The 20038-nt window shown below is 43.1% G+C and overlaps 1 protein-coding gene across 4 annotated transcripts in view; it reads right to left on the bottom strand.

Moving 5' to 3' along the window:
* Positions 1 to 559: 559 nt before the first annotated feature.
* frem1b (Fras1 related extracellular matrix 1b) overlaps positions 560 to 20038 on the bottom strand; it is a 153288-nt gene continuing 133809 nt past the window's right edge. For all 4 annotated transcript variants that reach the window (XM_028588545.1, XM_028588544.1, XM_028588542.1 and 1 more), the window contains 11 exons: positions 15917 to 16118; positions 14311 to 14455; positions 12828 to 12957; positions 11958 to 12030; positions 11471 to 11620; positions 9760 to 10112; positions 7856 to 7900; positions 6934 to 7062; positions 5872 to 5990; positions 5457 to 5542; positions 560 to 932 (listed from right to left, as the gene is read on the bottom strand). In XM_028588545.1, coding sequence (XP_028444346.1) covers positions 700 to 932; positions 5457 to 5542; positions 5872 to 5990; positions 6934 to 7062; positions 7856 to 7900; positions 9760 to 10112; positions 11471 to 11620; positions 11958 to 12030; positions 12828 to 12957; positions 14311 to 14455; positions 15917 to 16118 — 1665 coding nt within the window. In that variant the 3' untranslated portion in view covers positions 560 to 699. The remainder of the gene's footprint in view (positions 933 to 5456; positions 5543 to 5871; positions 5991 to 6933; positions 7063 to 7855; positions 7901 to 9759; positions 10113 to 11470; positions 11621 to 11957; positions 12031 to 12827; positions 12958 to 14310; positions 14456 to 15916; positions 16119 to 20038) is intronic.

Genomic DNA, 20038 nt, shown 5'->3' on the forward strand with positions numbered 1-20038 from the left:
TGCCCCCTGTGACTGTTAAACTATTATATAGACTTCTATCATATATAGGCCTATCATTATTTTCTCCATTAACTGTTTGTTTGGTTTGTAAAATAGTGAAAATATAGAGAAATAGCATCACAAATACCCAGAGCCCAAAGTGACACTGAGTCACAATCTTTGTTTCCTCAACATTATTACAAATACATTCACATTATTAAAAGGTTTATACATGTAAAATGACTTCAACTATCAATGTATTTTTCACATTAGGCTACTCTTCTGTTCATTGGCTAAATGATTGATGGACTAATGGTTTCAGCTATAACACAAAGGTATATACACAGTTTATACTTATAACAAAACATTTTATAAGCAGAAAATCATATTTGTGTAACAACTGTCTGTCTGATAAATGTAGTAGAGTACAACTAGAAGGTAGCATGAAAAGAAAATCCTCAAGTAAAGTAGGCTACAAGTAGTAGGCTAGGCCTAGCTTAAATATGTACTTAAGTACAGTTATGAGTAAAGTGTGAAACCGATAAGAATTTGTCAAAAAAATGTAAAGACTCATAGGCTATCTCGGTTTTGTGCAGCGATCTTTATTATGTCAAAAATATGAATACTATTGTACAGAGCAGCATCATTGCGTATCATTAAATATGACTCAAACACGGCGGCAGGTGGTTCAGACGGAGCTGGGAACAGTAAACGTGTCTCTCAGTGAGTGTGAGCCACCGAGGAACAGATAAATGTGTGTTGAGTTTCGGGGGAGCAGCTTGTGGAGATCCAGCTTCGGGGGTTTTCAACCAGCACGCAGTCCGAGTCGCCGTGGGACTCGCCGTGGGACTTGCCGTGGGACTCGCCGTGGCCCGGTGGCGCCCCCCTCAGTCTGGAGAAGGACACTGAGCCACCATCAGCCCAAATCCAGCGTCCCGAACCTCCAGACAGACCTGAGGAAACATGAAGAGCAACAACTACTGACAAACAGACTCTAGAACTCATGTAACCCAAGGGAGCGGGCCTATGTTCCCACATTTCTAGACTTTTTTTCCAAATTAGGCCCTATGTTCCCACATTTCCTTTTTCATAAATTTGTATCAGATTTTATCCCCCTAACCCCTAACCCTAAAAAAATGTCGTGGGAGGATAGGGCTTAAATTGAAGGGAAATGTAGGAACACAAGACCTAATTTTGAAAATGTCCTAGAAATGTGGGAACATAGGGCTGTGAGCTTTCATGAGCTTTTATCAACTTGGATAAAACTGCAAAATAAAGCTCCTCTGTTCATTGGACAGTTTCATTTACAAAAGTAAAAAACATAAGTGTGTGTTTTTATTTTCTCCTATTTGTTTGCATCAATATTGTTGAAAAAATGTTAGTCAAATTTGACCCATTTTCAAAAAGTAACAGGCATGCTACTTGCTACATGCTACTGTATGCTATTTGCACAGGCGTGCAAATAGCATACATTGATATTTGTACTAGAGGGGGTATTAATAAACACATTGCTGTGTGCACAGGCAGGGTACTAATAGCATTCATTTCTAATTGCACCAGGGTACGAATAGCGTACACTGCTAATTGTACCAGGGGTGCAAATAGCCTCACCCTAAACTAAATGCAGAAGAAATCGAAAGTGAGGAAATTATCAATAAAAACCATAAAATCTAAAAAGTCTCTCAGTGAATTAGCAGACAAGATGATATATATGATATGATTTATATGAGGGTATATTATTTAATTTAGTTCATTACTTTATCATATTCAAACTTTTGCCATAATAAATGGAGAGAAAATTGGTGAAGGCGACAAATAAAATTGCTCAGTCGTGTCACTAATAAATGAATCTGTACGAGTGGTTCTTGCAGGAGGAGAATCATTTTAATCCATCCATCCATCTTCGTCCGCTTATCCGGTGTCGGGTCGCGGGGGGAGCAGCTCCAGCAGGGGACCCCAAACTTCCCTTTCCCGAGCAACATTAACCAGCTCCGACTGGGGGATCCCGAGGCGTTCCCAGGCCAGGTTGGAGATATAATCCCTCCACCTAGTCCTGGGTCTTCCCCGAGGCCTCCTCCCAGCTGGACGTGCCTGGAACACCTCCCTAGGGAGGCGCCCAGGGGCATCCTTACCAGATGCCCGAACCACCTCAACTGGCTCCTTTCGACGCAAAAGAGCAGCGGCTCTCTCCGAGCTCCTCACGGATGACTGAGCTTCTCACCCTATCTCTAAGGGAGACGCCAGCCACCCTCCTGAGGAAACCCATTTCGCCGCTTGTACCCTGGATCTCGTTCTTTCGGTCATGACCCAGCCTTCATGACCATAGGTGAGGGTAGGAACGAAAACTGACCGGTAGATCGAGAGCTTTGCCTTCTGGCTCAGCTCTCTTTTTTACGTCACGGTGCGATAGATTGAATGCAATACCGCACCCGCTGCCGATTCTCCGACCAATCTCCCGCTCCATTGTCCCCTCACTCGCGAACAAAACCCCAAGGTACTTGAACTCCTTCACTTGGGGTAAGGACTCATTCCCTACCTGGAGAAGGCATTCCATCGGTTTCCTGCTGAGAACCATGGCCTCCGATTTAGAGGTGCTGATCCTCATCCCAACCGCTTCACACTCGGTTGCGAACCGATCCAGTGAGTGCTGAAGGTCGCAGGCCGATGATGCCATCAGGACCACATCATCTGCAAAGAGCAGCGATGAGATCCCCAGCCCACCAAACTGCAACCCCTCCCCACCCCGACTACGCCTCGATATCCTGTCCATAAATATTACAAACAGGATTGGTGACAAAGCGCAGCCCTGGCGGAGGCCAACCCTCACCTGAAACGAGTCCGACTTACTACCGAGAACCCGGACACAGCTCTCACTTTGGTCATACAGAGATTGGATGGCCCTGAGTAGAGACCCCCTCACCCCATACTCCCGCAGCACCTCCCACAGTATCTCCCGGGGACCCGGTCATACGCGCCTTCTCCAAATCCACAAAACACATGTAGACCGGTTGGGCATACTCCCAGGCTCCCTCCAGGATCCTTTCGAGAGAAAGAGCTGGTCCGTTGTTCCACGACCAGGACGGAATCCGCATTGTTCCTCCTCAACCCGAGGTTCGACTATCGGCCGAACCCTCCTTTCCAGCACCTTGGAGTAGACTTTACCAGGGAGGCTGAGAAGTGTGATACCCCTATAATTGGCACACACCCTCTGGTCCCCCTTTTTTAAAAGAGGAACCACCACCCCAGTCTGCCACTCCTTTGGCACCGTCCCAGACTTCCACGCAATGTTGAAGAGGCGTGTCAACCAGGACAGCCCCTCCACACCCAGAGCCTTGAGCATTTCTGGACGGATCTCATCAATCCCGGGGCTTTGCCACTGTGTAGTTGTTTGACTACATCAGTGACTTCCGCCTGGGAAATCGACGACAATCCCCGTTATCCTCCAGCTCTGCCTCTAACATAGAGGGCGTATTAGTCGGATTCAGGAGTTCCTCAAAGTGCTCCCTCCACCGCCCTATTACCTCCTCAGTGGAGGTCAACAGTGTCCCATCCTTACTGTACACAGCTTGGATGGTTCCCGCTCCCCCTCCTGAGGTGGCGAACAGTTTTCCAGAAACACTTTGGTGCCGACCGAAAGTCCTTCTCCATGTCTTCTCCAAACTTCTCCCACACCCGCTGCTTTGCCTCTTTCACGGCAGAGGCTGCAGCCCTTCGGGCCCTTCGGTACCCTGCAACTGCCTCCGGAGTCCTCCGAGATAACATATCCCGGAAGGACTCCTTCTTCAGTCGGACGGCTTCCCTGACCACTGGTGTCCACCACGGTGTTCGTGGGTTACCGCCCCTTGAGGCACCTAAGATCCTAAGACCACAGCTCCTCGCCGCAGCTTCAGCAATGGAAACTTTGAACATTGTCCACTCGGGTTCAATGCCCCCAGCCTCCACAGGGATGCACGAAAAGCTCCGCCGGAGGTGTGAGTTGAAAGTCTGTCGGACAGGGCCTCCTCCAGACGTTCCCAATTTACCCGCACTACACGTTTGGGCTTACCAGGTCTGTCCAGAGTCTTCCCCACCCCTGACCCAACTCACCACCAGATGGTGATCGGTTGACAGCTCTGCCCCTCTCTTCACCCGAGTGTCCAAAACATACGGCCTCAGATCAGATGAAACGATTATGAAATCGATCATTGACCTTGACCTAGGGTGCTCTGGTACCAGGTACACTTATGAGCATCCCTATGTTCGAACATGGTGTTCGTTATAGACAATCCATGACTAGCACAGAAGTCCAACAACAAACAACCACTCTGGTTTAGATCAGGGAGGCCGTTCCTCCCAATCACGCCTCTCAGGTGTCTCCATCATTGCCCACGTGTGCGTTGAAGTCCCCCCAGCAGAACAATGGAGTCCCCCACTGGAGCCCCATGCAGGACTCCAGTCAAGGTCTCAAGAAGGCCGAATACTCCGAACTCCTGTTTGGTGCATATGCACAAACAACAGTCAGAGTTTTCCCCCCCCAAACCCGCAGGCGTGGGGAGGCGACCCTCTCGTCCACCGGGTAAACTCCAACACAGCGGCGCTCAGCCGGGGCTTGTGAGTATCCCCACACCCGCCCGGCGCCTCACACCCTGGGCAACTCCGGAGAAGAAAAGAGTCCAACCCCTATCCAGGAGTATGGTTCCAGAACCGAGACTGTGCGTGAGGTAAGCCCCACCAGATCTAACCGGTAGCGCTCCACCTCCCGCACCAGTTCCGGCTCCTTCCCCCACAGAGAGGTGACGTTCCACGTCCCCAGAGCCAGCGTCTGCCGCCCGGGTCTGGTCCGTCGAGGCCCCTGACCTTCACTGCCACCCATGTGGCATCGCACCCGACCCCAACGGTTCCTCCCACAGGTGGTGGGCCCATGGGCTGGAGAGATGGGAGCCACGTAGCTTGTTCGGGCTGTGCCCGGCCGGGCTCCGTGGCAAACCCGCCACCAGGCGCTCGCCCGGCGAGCCCGCCGTCTGGGCCTGGCTCCAGGCGGGGCCCCGGGCTTCCTCCGGGCAGGGTCACTCCATCTCTACCTTGCTTCTTCATTGGGGTTTTTGAACCATTCTTTGTCTGGCCCCTCACCTGAGACCACTTTGCCTTGGGAGACCCTACCAGGAGCACAAAGCTCCAGACAACACAGCCCTCAGGTTCACAGAGACACACAAACCTCTCCACCACGATAAGGTGATGGTTCACGGAGAAGAATCATTTTAATATTGGGAAATAATTTGACATTGTTTTGTGGTTAAGTGTTAAATGCATGTTGGAGCCATTACTCAGACATGTTTAGCAATATTTGTTAAATGCAAAATATGTGTCAAACCATTCGGTTTTCAGTATTTTAGTGCTGCAGAAACGTCTCGGCCTACAAATCGTTTCCACCGGAGCAATCCCAGAAGATATAGACTACTCCGACGTTAGAGCACGTTGCTGTGAAAGCAGCCACTCACCGATCCAAAATGGCTTCCTCCCGGCAAACTTCCACAGCCAGGCCAGGTCTCTTCTGGAGCGCACGCCGGTCAGGCTGCTGTTAAACCTGACACACAGATGTTCAAAGCATCAGAGTCAAACACATCTGCAGCTGCGTTCACACCTACAAATACAACGTAAAGTAAACTGGATCTTAAAACATGGAGAAGAAGAATGACCAAAAACGTCCTGCCAAATGAATTAAAGGCCTTTCATTTTTTTTTGTACCCAACATTGGGTGCCTGTATATGTTTGTTTTGTATAACTTTTTTTGCTCATAACTCTTCCTCCTCTCCGTGGACTTTATTCCCTTCCATGAGCACCGGTGCTTAAAGGGATACCAGATGCGCTCCTGCCATTTCTTTCAAAAATAAAAAATGTTTCCGTGTTATTTACAGCAGCGAGCAGCTCCTCTCGGCGCTCCCCCAGCTGGCCACCGACGAGCCGACGATGTAACAGCGTCTCCTGTAGTGAGTCCAACCGTCGGGACACGAGCTGCTCACTGACTTCCCTGTCTGAGGAGACAAAGTTCAACTTACTTTATTTGTCCCCCAGTGGGGCAATTTGTTTTGCAGCTGATAGTATAGTACAAATCACACACAATCATACACACAAAACAGAGATTGCCTACCTTGCAGGCATAGTTAAAAACAATAAAAAAACAGTACACAATCAATAAATAGTAAGTCAATAAGTTATCTATGCTTCTTTATAGAATTAAGACGTAGAGTGGCTGCAGGTACAAAAGAGTGTTCTGTTGGTTCTGAGTTTTGAGAGTTTAAAGCGTGATCCAGATGGCAACATCTGAAATTCAGCCTGTAAGGGATGAGAACTATCTGACAGGATGGATTCAACCCTTCTTAGCATCTGCTTCTGATAAAGTTGCTCCACAGAGAGACAATAACAACATGTTATCTGGCAATTCTTCGCAAGGTTGTGCGGCCCCCCAATGTAGCACAAGTAGACTTTATCACAGTTACTGTTTTCTGTCAGATTGTTTATAGATCTCAATGTTTCTGACCACACTTGGAGGGAGCTTCCTGTCCTGGAGAAAGCGGGAAAAAAAAGAGACGAACGAGACGTATCAACTGTGCTTTGTTATTTGGCAAAGAGTCAGCTGTTCCACTAACTCACGGGCAGGTCAGAGCTTGTGTTTGGTCTTTTAAAACTTGGGATGGGTAATTACTAAATCACACGATGTTCCCTGGTAATACTAGTCGCATGGGAACGTGATGTTATACAGGAGGAAATAAAACACATGTTATCACTTTTATTTCCCCTCACACTCACCAAAGCAAACACTCTTGAAGGATCATTGTCGATGTATTTATGTGATTAGAGCAGCAGCTGTCTTTGGGGGTTTTGCTTCATGAGTAAAAAATAAAAACAGGGAACATGTACGGAGACGTTTGTTACGGTAACATGGAAGTGACTGAAGTCAACAGTGTGTGTTTGTACCTTGCGCTGGCGTAGATCTGGGTGGCGTCTGGGTTCTGGATGATCCATCTGAGGAGGATCCTGAAGGAGGCTCCAGCCGGCATCGCTCGGCCTCAGCTCCTCCACCCGCAGAGGAGTCAGACTGTGGAACTGATGGATGAAGAGGAGGCATTAACAGAGTGTGTGTGTGTGTGTGTGTGTGTTGTATTATAGACCGAATTCCCCCCAGAGATGGTTTAGAAACCACAGCCATGTTCAGCCATGACCAAACGTAGCAATGTGTTTTTTTTAACCCTTGTGTTGTCATCAGTGTTAATTTTAGACCCATTTTAGGGGGAGCGATTCTTTCGCCCCGTAGTCACCAAAGTGAAAATTGGAGCCATTATTCAACAAGCCACACATCTCCAGAACATTCTCACACTAAAACGACGAGAAAATTAACTTTGTCTGAGACGTGTTTCTGTCTCAGGACCGAACTCTCGCGAGATCTGGCAACACAGAGAAGCTAACGTCAGCTTATGTTCGTGAACGCCCTAACAAAACTAATCTCCGTGATGCTAAATATCAAATTTTAGCAAAAGATAACATCAATAAATCATACAAATGTAACTTTTCATCTTTCCACACAACATTCACTACACTTTCAAACGAAGCCACGCCCCTTTAGGAGACAGGAAGTGTAAACTGTTTCATAGCAATGGCGCTCCTGCTAACACAAAAATCTCTTCCTGGTAGATAAATAGCCATTGATTTGAATTGTAGAGATATGGGAAATCTGCAAACTTTTTTTTAATTTCTGTGGTCACTTTCACCCGTAACTGTAACGTTTAAAGATGTATAGTTAATCATGGCGGTCTGACCTATCAATGGTCTCTGCTGTGTAGATTTCTCAAGGCTGTCATGCTTTGCTTGAGTCTTTGAAAAAACACAACTAGCATCTTACCGTCCAGACCTTCTCCTCAGACCTCCTCTCTCCTGACAGATGCACCTAAAGAGCAGCAGAAAGACCAAAATATCAGCTTTTCTGGAAAAGATTCACCGAGACACACAACACATTTAACCCTGGTGTTGTCTTCCCATCGACCATGCAACTTTTAGTTTTTCTGGGTCAATGTTTTTGTCACTTTTATCCAAGTTTTTTTGTAACTCTTCTAATGTTTTTATCAACTTTTTTGCACCTTTTGACATTTTTGTGGGATTTTTCCTGCCTTTTTGAAGCCTTTTCCAACATGTGTCACTTTTTTCAACATTCTTTTATCTCCTTTTTTTCTTTCTTCTTACTTTTTTTTTGTTGAAAACTTGGTTGAAAGAAACCCAAATTCCTGATATAGAAACTTTTTGAAAATGGGTCAAATTTGACCGGAGGACGACATAACAGGAGGGTTAAGTATATTTAAAAAACTTAGCATGCAGACTAAATTTCGAAATGTTTGAATGAGGCCTTGAACACCGCTGTCCCACTATGCTACATGTAAAGGAAATTTAAATGGAAGCTGCTTCAGCCACGAAAACATAAAGAAAGAAACACAAGCGACAATCGAACTGTAAAAAATAAGACTTTGAAATATCTGTAATCATCGGTTAATCAGTACCAAGTAGAGCTGCACAGATTCATCTATTAGTTGTAAACTATTAAATAAATCACCAACTATTGTTTTGGTGTCTAATCTTAAATGTTGCTTTGTCAGCTAAAGTTAGGTGTAACGACTGTCTACTCACGGAGCTCTGTACCCGGCTCACAGTCACCTTTTCTCGGCTAAATTTAACTGTAACATATCACGAAAGGCTACATCTACAGATTAATCATTAGTTGCAGAATCAGTAGACCTTCCTCCACAGCGCTGCGGAGGAAGGTCTGGCAAGTCCACACAGCATTCTGGGATGGGAGAAAAACGTGCTCTGGTTTTATTAGCATTTCTTTAAACCAATCACAATCGTCTTGGGGGCGGGGCTAAGCTCCGGACGGAGCCACGGAGCCTCTGCTAAATAGTCTCAGGAAGGAACTTGTTTTGGTGGAACACGTGTACGTTCAAAAGTAGTTTTAGTCGTGCAACAGAAAACTCAGACTGGACAGATAGTCTAGCTAGCTGTCTGGATTTACCCTGCAGAGATCTGAGGAGCAGTTAACCATAGTCCTCATACATCCACCGGAGGTTAGAACCCCGACACAGAGACAGAGGAAGGAGACAGACATCCGGCCGAATTTCGGGCTGCACCGAAGCAATCCTGGAAGTAGCACGTCGTGAATGTACAGTACAGGCCAAAAGTTTGGACACACCTTCTCATTCAATGTGTTTCCATTTTATTTTTGTGACTATTTACATCGTAGATTCTCACTGAAGGCATCAATACTATGAATGAACACATATGGAATTATGTACTTAACAAAAAAGTGTGAAATAACTGAAAACATGTCTTATATTTTAGATTCTTCAAAGTAGCCACCCTTTGCTTTTTTATTAATAAGGGAAATAATTCCACTAATTAACCCTGACAAGGCACACCTGTGAAGGTAAAACCATTCCAGGTGACTACCTCATGAAGCTCATTGAGAGAACACCAAGGGTTTGCAGAGTTATCAAAAAAAGCAAAGGGTGGCTACTTTGAAGAATCTAAAATATAAGACATGTTTTCAGTTATTTCACACTTTTTTGTTAAGTACATAATTCCATATGTGTTCATTCATAGTTTTGATGCCTTCAGTGAGAATCTACAATGTAAATAGTCATGAAAATAAAAAGGAAACACATTGAATGAGAAGGTGGGTCCAAACTTTTGGCCTGTACTGTAGACTACAGACCTAATGTGAAGGATTTCTTGCAGCAAAAACCTGGATGAACCACTCACCTTTAATCCTCCATTTCTGACGCTGTGCCCAGTGCTCCCAGTGCTCCCAGTGCTCCCAGTGCTCCCAGTAGCGCCCCCCAGTGGCTGCCTGCTGTGGTGGAAGACGTGGCTGGAGCTGCCGGGGGCCGGCTGGTCCTGTGGTTCCCCCTCTCCGTAGTCCAGGTAGGGCCGCCGGTTTGGGACGTCTCCTCGGGGAGGGTGAGGCTGGTTCTCCCACAACAGCTCCGCCTCAATGTCGGTGACGGGGTCCTCCTCCGGTCTGGGAGTGTCCGGGAGGCGAGGAAGAGGAAGAGGAAGAGGAGGGAGTCGCTTGCTGTCGTCGTCCACCCTCAGGTCATCTGGATCGCACCGCCCTGGGAGACAGCAGAGAGGGACTTGTTTTAGTGGCAAAAACAAAACGTCTGCACACATATCTGTGCACCTGAAAACGTAGATAATACAGGTGGCAAAGGAGATATAATTTTTTTATGTAAAAGAAAGTCAAATACATAAAAATAAAGGATTGTTTTTATAGTTTTGTGTCTTATTTTGTCTCCAGAAATGAATTTATAAACAAGAAAAAGAACCAAAATCAGCCAACACCGACATAAAAAAAAGATTGATGGGACGATAAGAATTACAAGAAGTGGGGTTTTACCTTCATTAGGTAAGAAAAAAGAAAGTGCACAGCTGTGCTGTGATAAGCTTATCAGGTTATAATAATATTGAATTTTGAATTTCAGTTTAGTTTAGTTTCAGTTTTTTAGAATGGTTTAGTTTAGTTTTTATAGCTTTAGTATTGTTTATGTCAGGGCCATGTATAATGTCTCAGAATTATGTAGCTACATATACATAGGGTGTGATTTGTGAAAAAACATAAGTGGGGGATGTTCTTTTTATCATGCACAACAAAACAAATCATCTATATTTTTTGTTATTTTTTAACCTGGCAGTATCAATTCAATTCAGTCACTTTATTAGAGAGGGAGTTAGATTTTTAAGTGGCATTTGGCACGTGTACTTCCGGTACTTCAGTATGCCAATTGCAATTGCGTGTGAATTGGCGGGGTAGCGAGTAGTATGAAAGGGCGAAAATCAGTTTAGGTAAATTGGTCAGGGTGGAGGATGGAGGTAAAACACAGGGCTTACACCCAGGACAGCGGGGATCAAATCCCACATTTGACTTTGTGTCCCACGATTCACGTTTGTTGTTTTCCTAACCCTAACTCTGTTCTTCTTTTCCTAAACCCAACCGTTTCTTGTTTACCTGAACGCATCCCGCGTGTCACGTAGCCTAGCGATAACACGTAGCTTTAGAAAGTGGCACGTATATTTTAACGAAATGTTACATTGTAAGTTATATTTTAACGTTATAAGTTATATTTTACATCTTACGGTGAAAAACCTGCCACTTCCGGCGGCACATGCCACTTAAAAATCTAACTCCTTCAGCTTTATTATCCCAAATGGGAAACTGGATCAGCAGTCAGGAGTGCTAGATAAAAAAAAACACATTCAAACATACAAATAGACAAGGCAACAATACAAAGACATGAGTACAAAAATGTTTCCAGTATGTATGTGATAACCATGACTGGCACATATATTATTTAGTTCAAGTTTACACTGCTCATATTCCATTACGTTTACTTTAATAACTCTGCTGTATACAGAGAGGTTCGCATGAGATAAAGAAGAGTAAGAAATGAAACATATACTCTTGATGCTTTACCTCCTCTTGGATCGATGATCTCGACACTAGCGGACGTCCTCTGTCCCAGGACGGCGTTTTGGGGTTTTTTCAGGGTGACAGTGAAGGTCTCGTGGTTTTCCTCCAGGCCATCGTCGATCAGATAAATGTTCCAAGTTTTCATACTGACTCCTGAACAGGAAACAGAGACAGGATGACAAAAACATCCCCATCATTCTGCTTAAGGTCAAGAAGGAGCAACCAGAGCTGCTGAATTTATCAACAAAGCTCAATATAAAGCTCTCTGATTGGACGTTTCTTACAGCAATGCTTTCTGGGACTTTGGGTAGTTGACTTCTCTCCTGAAGCAGAATGTTTCTTTTTATATTCTCAGTGTTTGTTCAGTCGATTCTACAAGGCAAGTTTTGCGTACATCACAGTTACATTAATGCTCTAACAGAGAGTCTCCTGACTGTGTCGATGTTAAATAAAGCAGAGTAGATCTGAACAGAGACCAGTAGAGTCTAACCTGGGTCAAACTGGATGAGACCGGCTGTGCTGTGAGTGAAATCTCTGCCGAGTTTGGCCGATCCTTCCTCCACCTGCACAAACAACAAGAACAAAAAAACTCAGTTTCTTCCCCGAACTCCCTTGTGCTTTCTCGCCTCGCAGATTTTCCTGGATTGTGGTGACACCTGGATCGTGGCGACACCTGGATCGTGGCGACACCTAGATTGCGGTTGCAGATGCTGTCCTGGTTCTTCTCTACGCCCTCTGCTACTTCAACTATTTTGACCATCAATTCATTTTTTTAATACAAACATGCCAGAAAATGTTTTCAGCCTCTTAAATATGGAGACATTTTTTTTCTCGCTCTTTTCTGTTTTAAAATTAATTAAAACTGAATATCTTTGGGTTTTGGAAAAAACAATACATTAAAAGACTTCACCTTGGACTTTTAGAAACTGGGATCAACATTTTTCACTATTTTCCAACATGTTATAGACATACTTTTATAAACTAAACAACTAATCGATTAATAGAGAAAATAATCCATTAGCTGTAGCCTTAATTCTGTATTTAATGTAATTAGGTCTCTCTCTATCTCCCCAAACTGTTGTGTCAGCTGGTCGGCCACCAAGTGCCAGATTCTGTCCGAGGTTTCTGCCTGTTAAGAATGAAGTCCTTACTCGCGGCTGTTGCACCAAATGCTTGCTCTTGGGGGTAATTGTTGAGTCTCTGTAAGTTATAGAGTGTGGTCTAGACCTACGCTTTCTGTAAAGTATCCTGAGATAACTTTTGATGTTATGATTTGATGCTACGAATAAAATTGAACTGAAAACTGTAACAATAACTCTTCAGCAGCAACTCCCAGAGTCTGGAGAGGTCACACTCGTACCTGGATAGCAACGTACGCTGGGTCAACGCTCTTCCCGCTGCGTTGGATCTGGATCTGAAGGGTCCCCGATGTCTCGCAGGTTCGGTAGCAGGTTGCTGACAACTCCACCCGGGACCAGGATAGCTCCAATCTGCAGGACACAGAACTTTTTTCAATAATGTTCCCCATTTGAATTTTGTTTTTAGTAGCCTCTGACCAGCGATAGATTTACCAAAACAACAGCCATGTCACTGAAGAACATTTAAATGCTGATGAAAAAAGACAACAAAAAGTTTAAAAAAACAACTTCAAAACTTGGAAAAAGTCAGTAGAAAGAAGGAAGTAAGGCAAGAATGGGTGGAAAATAGTATCAAAAACTTAGAAAACAGAGACAAAAACTATATTCTAGTGTATTATCATAATTTGTTTAACATGGGCAAATGTTTTTTTCCCTCAAACCAGATACAGACTTGTGCCCCCCCTGTGATCTTTGCCGCCCCCCTGAGGGGTGCCTAGATCCCAGGTTGGGAACCACTGGCCTAATGGCAGCACTGCGATCATTGACTTCAAGGCACATAATCCTAACCTTAACCTTAACCCTAAACACAACCATTGCCTAATCCATGCCTAAGCAGTGCTGCCTGGAAGGAGACACTGGGGGCTTAAAACACCAATAAACTCTCCAAGTAGACACAGCTGGGGGGACTCTGGCAATGGTGTGGCTAACCAATCGGCAATAGTTTTAATGAATAGGTTCCAAAAAAGGAAAATACCAGGGGGGCAATCCCACAAATTAGGTAGGAGCCTGTGACTTTCATTCAACACAGATTGTCCTTCATTAATCCCATTTTATGAAGCTTGACTGGTGTATAATAATACCTGTGAATAACCTTATAATGTATTATCGCATCCCTCACCGGTCACCCTGCATTGGAAGCCCCTTTTTCCCGTGCATTTTGTGTAAATTTGTTTTACTTCCGGCCTTAACTGTATCCCTTATAGCAGCGGTTCTCAAACTTTTTTCTATAATGTACCCCATTTGAATTGTGTTTTTACGACCAGCGATAGATTTACCAAACAACAGCCATGTAACTGAAAAACATTTAAATGCTGATTGATGGAAAAAGGCAACATAAACTTAAAAAAAAAACTTTAAAAACTAAAAAAAGAATAGCTGTCAAAAGTGTCAAAAACCTTGAAAAAGGTGGAATTGAAACTTCGACAAACTTGGATTAAAAAAAAGAAGACAGTAGAAAAAAGGAAGGAATGAAGGAAGGCAAGAACAGGTCGAAAATGGTGACAAAATGCAACATAAACTTTGAAAAAGTGACAAACTTAAAAAACAGTGACAAAATATCGCTCACGTACCCCCTGCAGGCCTCCAAAGTACCCCTTGGGGTATACGTACCCCCATTTGAGAAACACTGCCTTATAGCCACAACCCAAGCTACCCACCACAGTTTTTGTGTCCCTGTGCATCAGTCGTTTCCTCCTACAAACCCACATCTCTGGCAGCATGGTGTTTCCTGCCGGGTCGGTGAGGCGGAACTGGAAGCTGTCGGCCGTCACCTCCATGTCGGCCGGGAGGACGAACACCACGGCGCGCTGGTCCACGTCCCGCTGGGTGAAACGACCTTTGATGTAAGCTCCTGGCAGGACGAGAAGTTTTAAATCCAGCTGAACATACTTATCTTTATATAATACATATGTATTATGTAATTTTAAATTATGTAATTTAGTATTATGTATTTATATTACTCTAAAACACCAGCTGTAAACCAGCTGTATACTACCGTCTACGCTGCACTGTATTTCTTGCCTATACTTTGTATATCATATTGCACTTTTCTGGTCTTTTTGCACTTCTGGTTGGACACAAACTGCATTTCGTTGTCTTTGTACTCTGCACAATGACAATAAAGTTGAATCTAATCTAATTTAATCTAATCTAATCTAATCTAAAGCTTAGTTATACAGAAATAGATTTTGAGCAATTTGAATGTAGCACCATAAATTCATGCAATGGTTCATATGATATCCTACGAAAAACTGAACCTTCATATTTAACCCTGATGTTGTCTTCCCGTCGATCATGTGTTTTTCTGGGTCGAAATTTCTTTTTTTACACTTTTCTCAGTAGCTAAGTTTCCATCCACCTGTCAATGGAATTATCTGAAGTTCGGTAAAAAAACTCATGCGAATAAAGCTAGTGAAAGTGTGTTTCCATCCAACAGCTTTAAAGCGAATCGTGCGTAATGATGTCATGTGCTGTTTTGCAGTCAAATTGGTATATCAAATTAATTTGAGACATTTTAAGGCCTTTCCGTTCATTTTCGCGCTGAATCGCACAACATTCAAGCTGACATTTGCGAAACAAAGTTATAGCCGTTATATTTTGCTCGTAAATTAAATTCAAAAAGTCTCTCGTCTTCTCGTTCGTCCACTTCCATCTGTCTTTGTTGACGCCCACCATGTGTGCAAACGGAGCGGAAATACTGGGCGGAAATGAACTCAAACTTCTTCTTCTTCTTTGTTTTGTGGCGGATTGCAACCATAAAATGACCTAAAACTTAATCGCAATTCATTATTTATTCGGCAAATAACGTTTCCATCAGCGTTTATCGCATAAGCCGATCTATATATCGATCATGAGAAAATCCGATGAGACCGAATGTATTTCCTTTGAGTCGATATTCATGAAATTCTATCGGATTTTACTGTTTCCATACGGCACTTTTCATTCGATATCACTTAATTCAGATAACAACGTGTGGATGGAAACATAGCTAATGTTTTTGTCAAATCTTTTTGTCACATTCTTTCCAATTTGGTTGTCACTTTTTAAATTATATTTTTGTCAATTTATACAACAACTTTTTTGCCGCTTTTTGCAAAGTTTGTGTCACTTTGATGATGTTTTTGTTGGGTTTTTTTGTCACTTTTTCTGATTTGTTCTTGTCACTTTTTTCAGCATTTAAAAAAATTATGTTTTAGCCAAAAAAAATTTACTGCGTTTTTTTTTTAGCTTTTTCCAACATTTGTCACTTTTTTCAACGTTATTTTGTCATAGTTCTGATATAGAAAGTTGTTGTAAACGGGCCAACAGGCACCTGTGAGCGCGTTCTCCAGGTAGCCGAAGTTTGGCGGCCGGCTGATGGAGAACTCCAGCTGCTCGGCGGGGCTGTCGGGGTCGAACGCCTGCAGGTGTTTGGAGGTGATGAGGATGCCGTAACGCCCGGCGCCCAGATCCACCACGGTGCTGGGACTCCGCCTGGTGGTCAGACTGGGGGGCGTCCTATCCACCCGATCCACCTGAACACAACACGAGACCAAGTTCGTTAAAACGCATTCAGTGCAGGAAGAAATCCGACAGTCTGAGACAAACGTTTCTCAGAGTAACTAAATACTTTTTATGGCAGAACTTGATCATCTCTTTGTTTATATTTGATAGGTTTGGTATTTGTGCATGCAGATGTTTGGATGTATCTATTCTAAGGAGTTTCTAGGGACCAGTCAGTTTAAGATGATATGGTCTCACAGTAAAACCTGAAAAAAAAGCCTTGTGAGATCGTCCTGATCTGGTCAGCTCCAGTTTTCCACTCGCAGATCAGTCTGGCATCTTGAGGCAGAGAAAATTTGGAGCCGTTAGCCAAACGACCGACCAATCAGCGTTGGTTTTGAGGTGGGTTAGGTGGTGATAGACAGATGGTTTATCCAATCAGCTGACCAGTATTATCAGCCAGCGGTAGCACTAATTCTTTTAGCCGCTCGCTAATGCTTTTTTTCTCTTGGATCCTTCTTTTGGAATATGGTCCGGGAACCTGAAATGGGGCCTTTTATTCCTAAATTCTCGTTACACAAACGGTAAATCTCCTTTACCGACATGTTGCTTGCATGCTGAGCTAACGAGCTATGCTTTGCCTGCAGCAGCAGGGGCTTGTGGTTGTATTTTCATACGCTTCGTGAATCTGATTGGTTGATTTGGCCCGTCTATCACCAACATAGGTGATAGACAGATGGTTCATCCAATCAAATAACCAGTATTCCGCCCCTTCCCAAAATTTCTCCAACGGAAAGTTCCCAGATGGATATGCCGAGCAAATGCGAAGCGATCCATCTGGCGGAGTCAGGTTAGTAAAACCTAGCTTAGAATGTGTGAATCTAGTTTGGGCACAACTGTCGCACAGAGGAATTGGAGCCAGGAATGTGGGAATCTATTAGGAGCACGTGCCATAAAAGGTGTAGTTTGAGAGTAAAACTTGTGCGCTGACATTGATATCTTAAGCTGTGTGAGCACAAAAAAAAAAAAAAAAAAAAAAAAAAAAGTTTAAAAGGGATCCATTCTGAAGTACATTTTGGTCACCCTTGAGCAGACACGTTTGTATGCTCATGGTTGTCCCAGTGTCATGAAAGTTTGTTCACTGTTTGAATAAAGTTGCATTTGATTTGTACTCTTCGGTCTGGTCGTCATCTTTGAGGTCTCCCAACATCATTTCTGAGTCATCACCCGATATCAATATTTTGTTTTATTTGCACTCTTTCTGCTACACAACATTTTCCCTCCTTCTGTCCGTTTTTTTAGCTTTATGCCGTTAAAGTACAGCAGTATTCTTATCTTCATGTAGTGAAAGTACAGCACTATTCTTATCTCCATGTAGTGAAAGTACAGCAGTAGTCTCATCTCCATGTAGTGAAAGTACAGCAGTAGTTTCATCTCCATGTAGTGAAAGTACAGCAGTAGTCTCATCTCCATGTAGTGAAAGTACAGCAGTATTCTCATCTCCATGTAGTGAAAGTACAGCAGTATTCTTATCTCCATGTAATGAAAGTACAGCAGTAGTCTCATCTCCATGTAGTGAAAGTACAGCAGTAGTCTTATCTCCATGTAGTGAAAGTACAGCAGTAGTCTTATCTCCATGTAGTGAAAGTACAGCAGTATTCTCAGCTTCATGTAGTGAAAGTACAGCAGTATTCTTATCTTCATGTAGTGAAAGTACAGCAGTATTCTTATCTTCATGTAGTGAAAGTACAGCAGTATTCTTATCTTCATGTAGTGAAAGTACAGAAGTATTCTTATCTGCATGTAGCGAAAGTACAGCAGTAGTCTTATCTTCATGTAGTGAAAGTACAGCAGTATTCTTATCTTCATGTAGTGAAAGTACAGCACTATTCTTATCTCCATGTAGTGAAAGTACAGCAGTAGTCTCATCTCCATGTAGTGAAAGTACAGCAGTATTCTCATCTCCATGTAGTGAAAGTACAGCAGTAGTCTCATCTCCATGTAGTGAAAGTACAGCAGTATTCTTATCTCCATGTAATGAAAGTACAGCAGTAGTCTCATCTCCATGTAGTGAAAGTACAGCAGTAGTTTCATCTCCATGTAGTGAAAGTACAGCAGTAGTCTTATCTCCATGTAGTGAAAGTACAGCAGTAGTCTTATCTCCATGTAGTGAAAGTACAGCAGTATTCTCAGCTTCATGTAGTAGGAAGAACTCTGACAGTCTGAGACAAGTACTTCTGTCCCGCCTCGGTGAAGTCCTTGTCAAAGCTCTTATTCCAGGACTCATCGAGTAGGGATCATCGAGGACCATACCTGCCAACACTCCCAATTTTCCCCGGTTTCTCCCGTTTTTTAGCCCCATCTCCCGGACCCCTCCCGGGAAACTCCCGTAATTTACATTGCCGAAACTCCTTTATTAATAATCGGACCACTACGTTTGTCCAATGTTGACCAGAGCCGATAAAAATGGCAGGTGAAGGCGATGTTCCCGCAAAGACATCGAAATATAGATGTAAATTTCAACAGTGTTGGACGCAACTATTTACATGCATCTTACCTACAGTCATATCGACAACATCCACGCTTTTTGAAAGGTGTGTCGCATTGATTTTAATGTACAGCACATGCCAAAAGTTTGGACACACCTTCTCATTCAATGCGTTTCCTTTTTATTTTCATGACTATTTACATTGTAGATTCTCACTGAAGGCATCAAAACTATGAATGAACACATATGGAATTATGTACTTAACAAAAAAGTGTGAAATAACTGAAAACATGTATTATATTTTAGATTCTTCAAAGTAGCCACCCTTTGCTTTTTTTTTGATAACTCTGCAAACCCTTGGTGTTCTCTCAATGAGCTTCATGAGGTAGTCACCTGAAATGGTTTTACCTTCACAGGTGTGCTTTGTCAGGGTTCATTAGTGGAATTATTTCCCTTATTAATAAAAAAAGCAAAGGGTGGCTACTTTGAAGAATCTAAAATATAAGACATGTTTTCAGTTATTTCACACTTTTTTGTTAAGTACATAATTCCATATGTGTTCATTCATAGTTTTGATGCCTTCAGTGAGAATCTACAATGTAAATAGTCATGAAAATAAAAAGGAAACACATTGAATGAGAAGGTGTGTCCAAACTTTTGGCCTGTACTGTATATATATATATATATATATATATATAGTTATGTTGTTGGATGTTATTAGGGCATTGACTGCTGTTGTCAGATACAGATGGCCGAAAAAATAAACTAAATTAAACTATGAATAAAACTGAATTGAAAATTGAATGGGATTTCCTCACTTCTCTCCCGTGCCTCCTCAGTGGGAGGGACTAAGAGGCGAGGAAGGGAGGCAAGTGGAGGAGTCAAGGAGGCAATTTAAGGGCTATGAGATGCACTGCAAGAGTCAAACAGAGGGAAATAAAGAGAGAGGTGCACTTCTATGTTTCCTCCACTGGGTGTCGCTCCTGTCATGTTTAAAGAAGGAAAAACTCAACATCACAACTATTAAACAGGCGCTTTTTTACATGAAAAACACATTCATCTTCTGTCAATGGACTAAAGGAATAATGGGCTGATGGACAGATTTAATAACTCAAACATGCAGCTCAAAATAAAAAATATTAAATAGTTGAATAATCACAGAATTTCAACAAATCATACACATTTATAAAACTATACCTACATGAATCTAGGGGTGGAGGAAAAACTCGATACAGTGTAATATCGCAATTTTTCCTTGGCAATACTGTATCACTACACAGACGCTAAGTTTGGCTCTGTTATTATTTATGTGTTAGATAGCTGGATAGATAGGTAGATAGATAGATAGATAGATAGATAGATAGATAAAAAATACATCACACACAACATACACATACATCACAAACAGGATGATAAAATAACAAATCCACATGAATAATATGGACAATAAAAGAAAAGAAACAA

The sequence above is a fragment of the Perca flavescens genome, chromosome 9, assembly GCF_004354835.1.
Source record: "Perca flavescens isolate YP-PL-M2 chromosome 9, PFLA_1.0, whole genome shotgun sequence".
Lineage (NCBI taxonomy): Eukaryota > Metazoa > Chordata > Actinopteri > Perciformes > Percidae > Perca > Perca flavescens.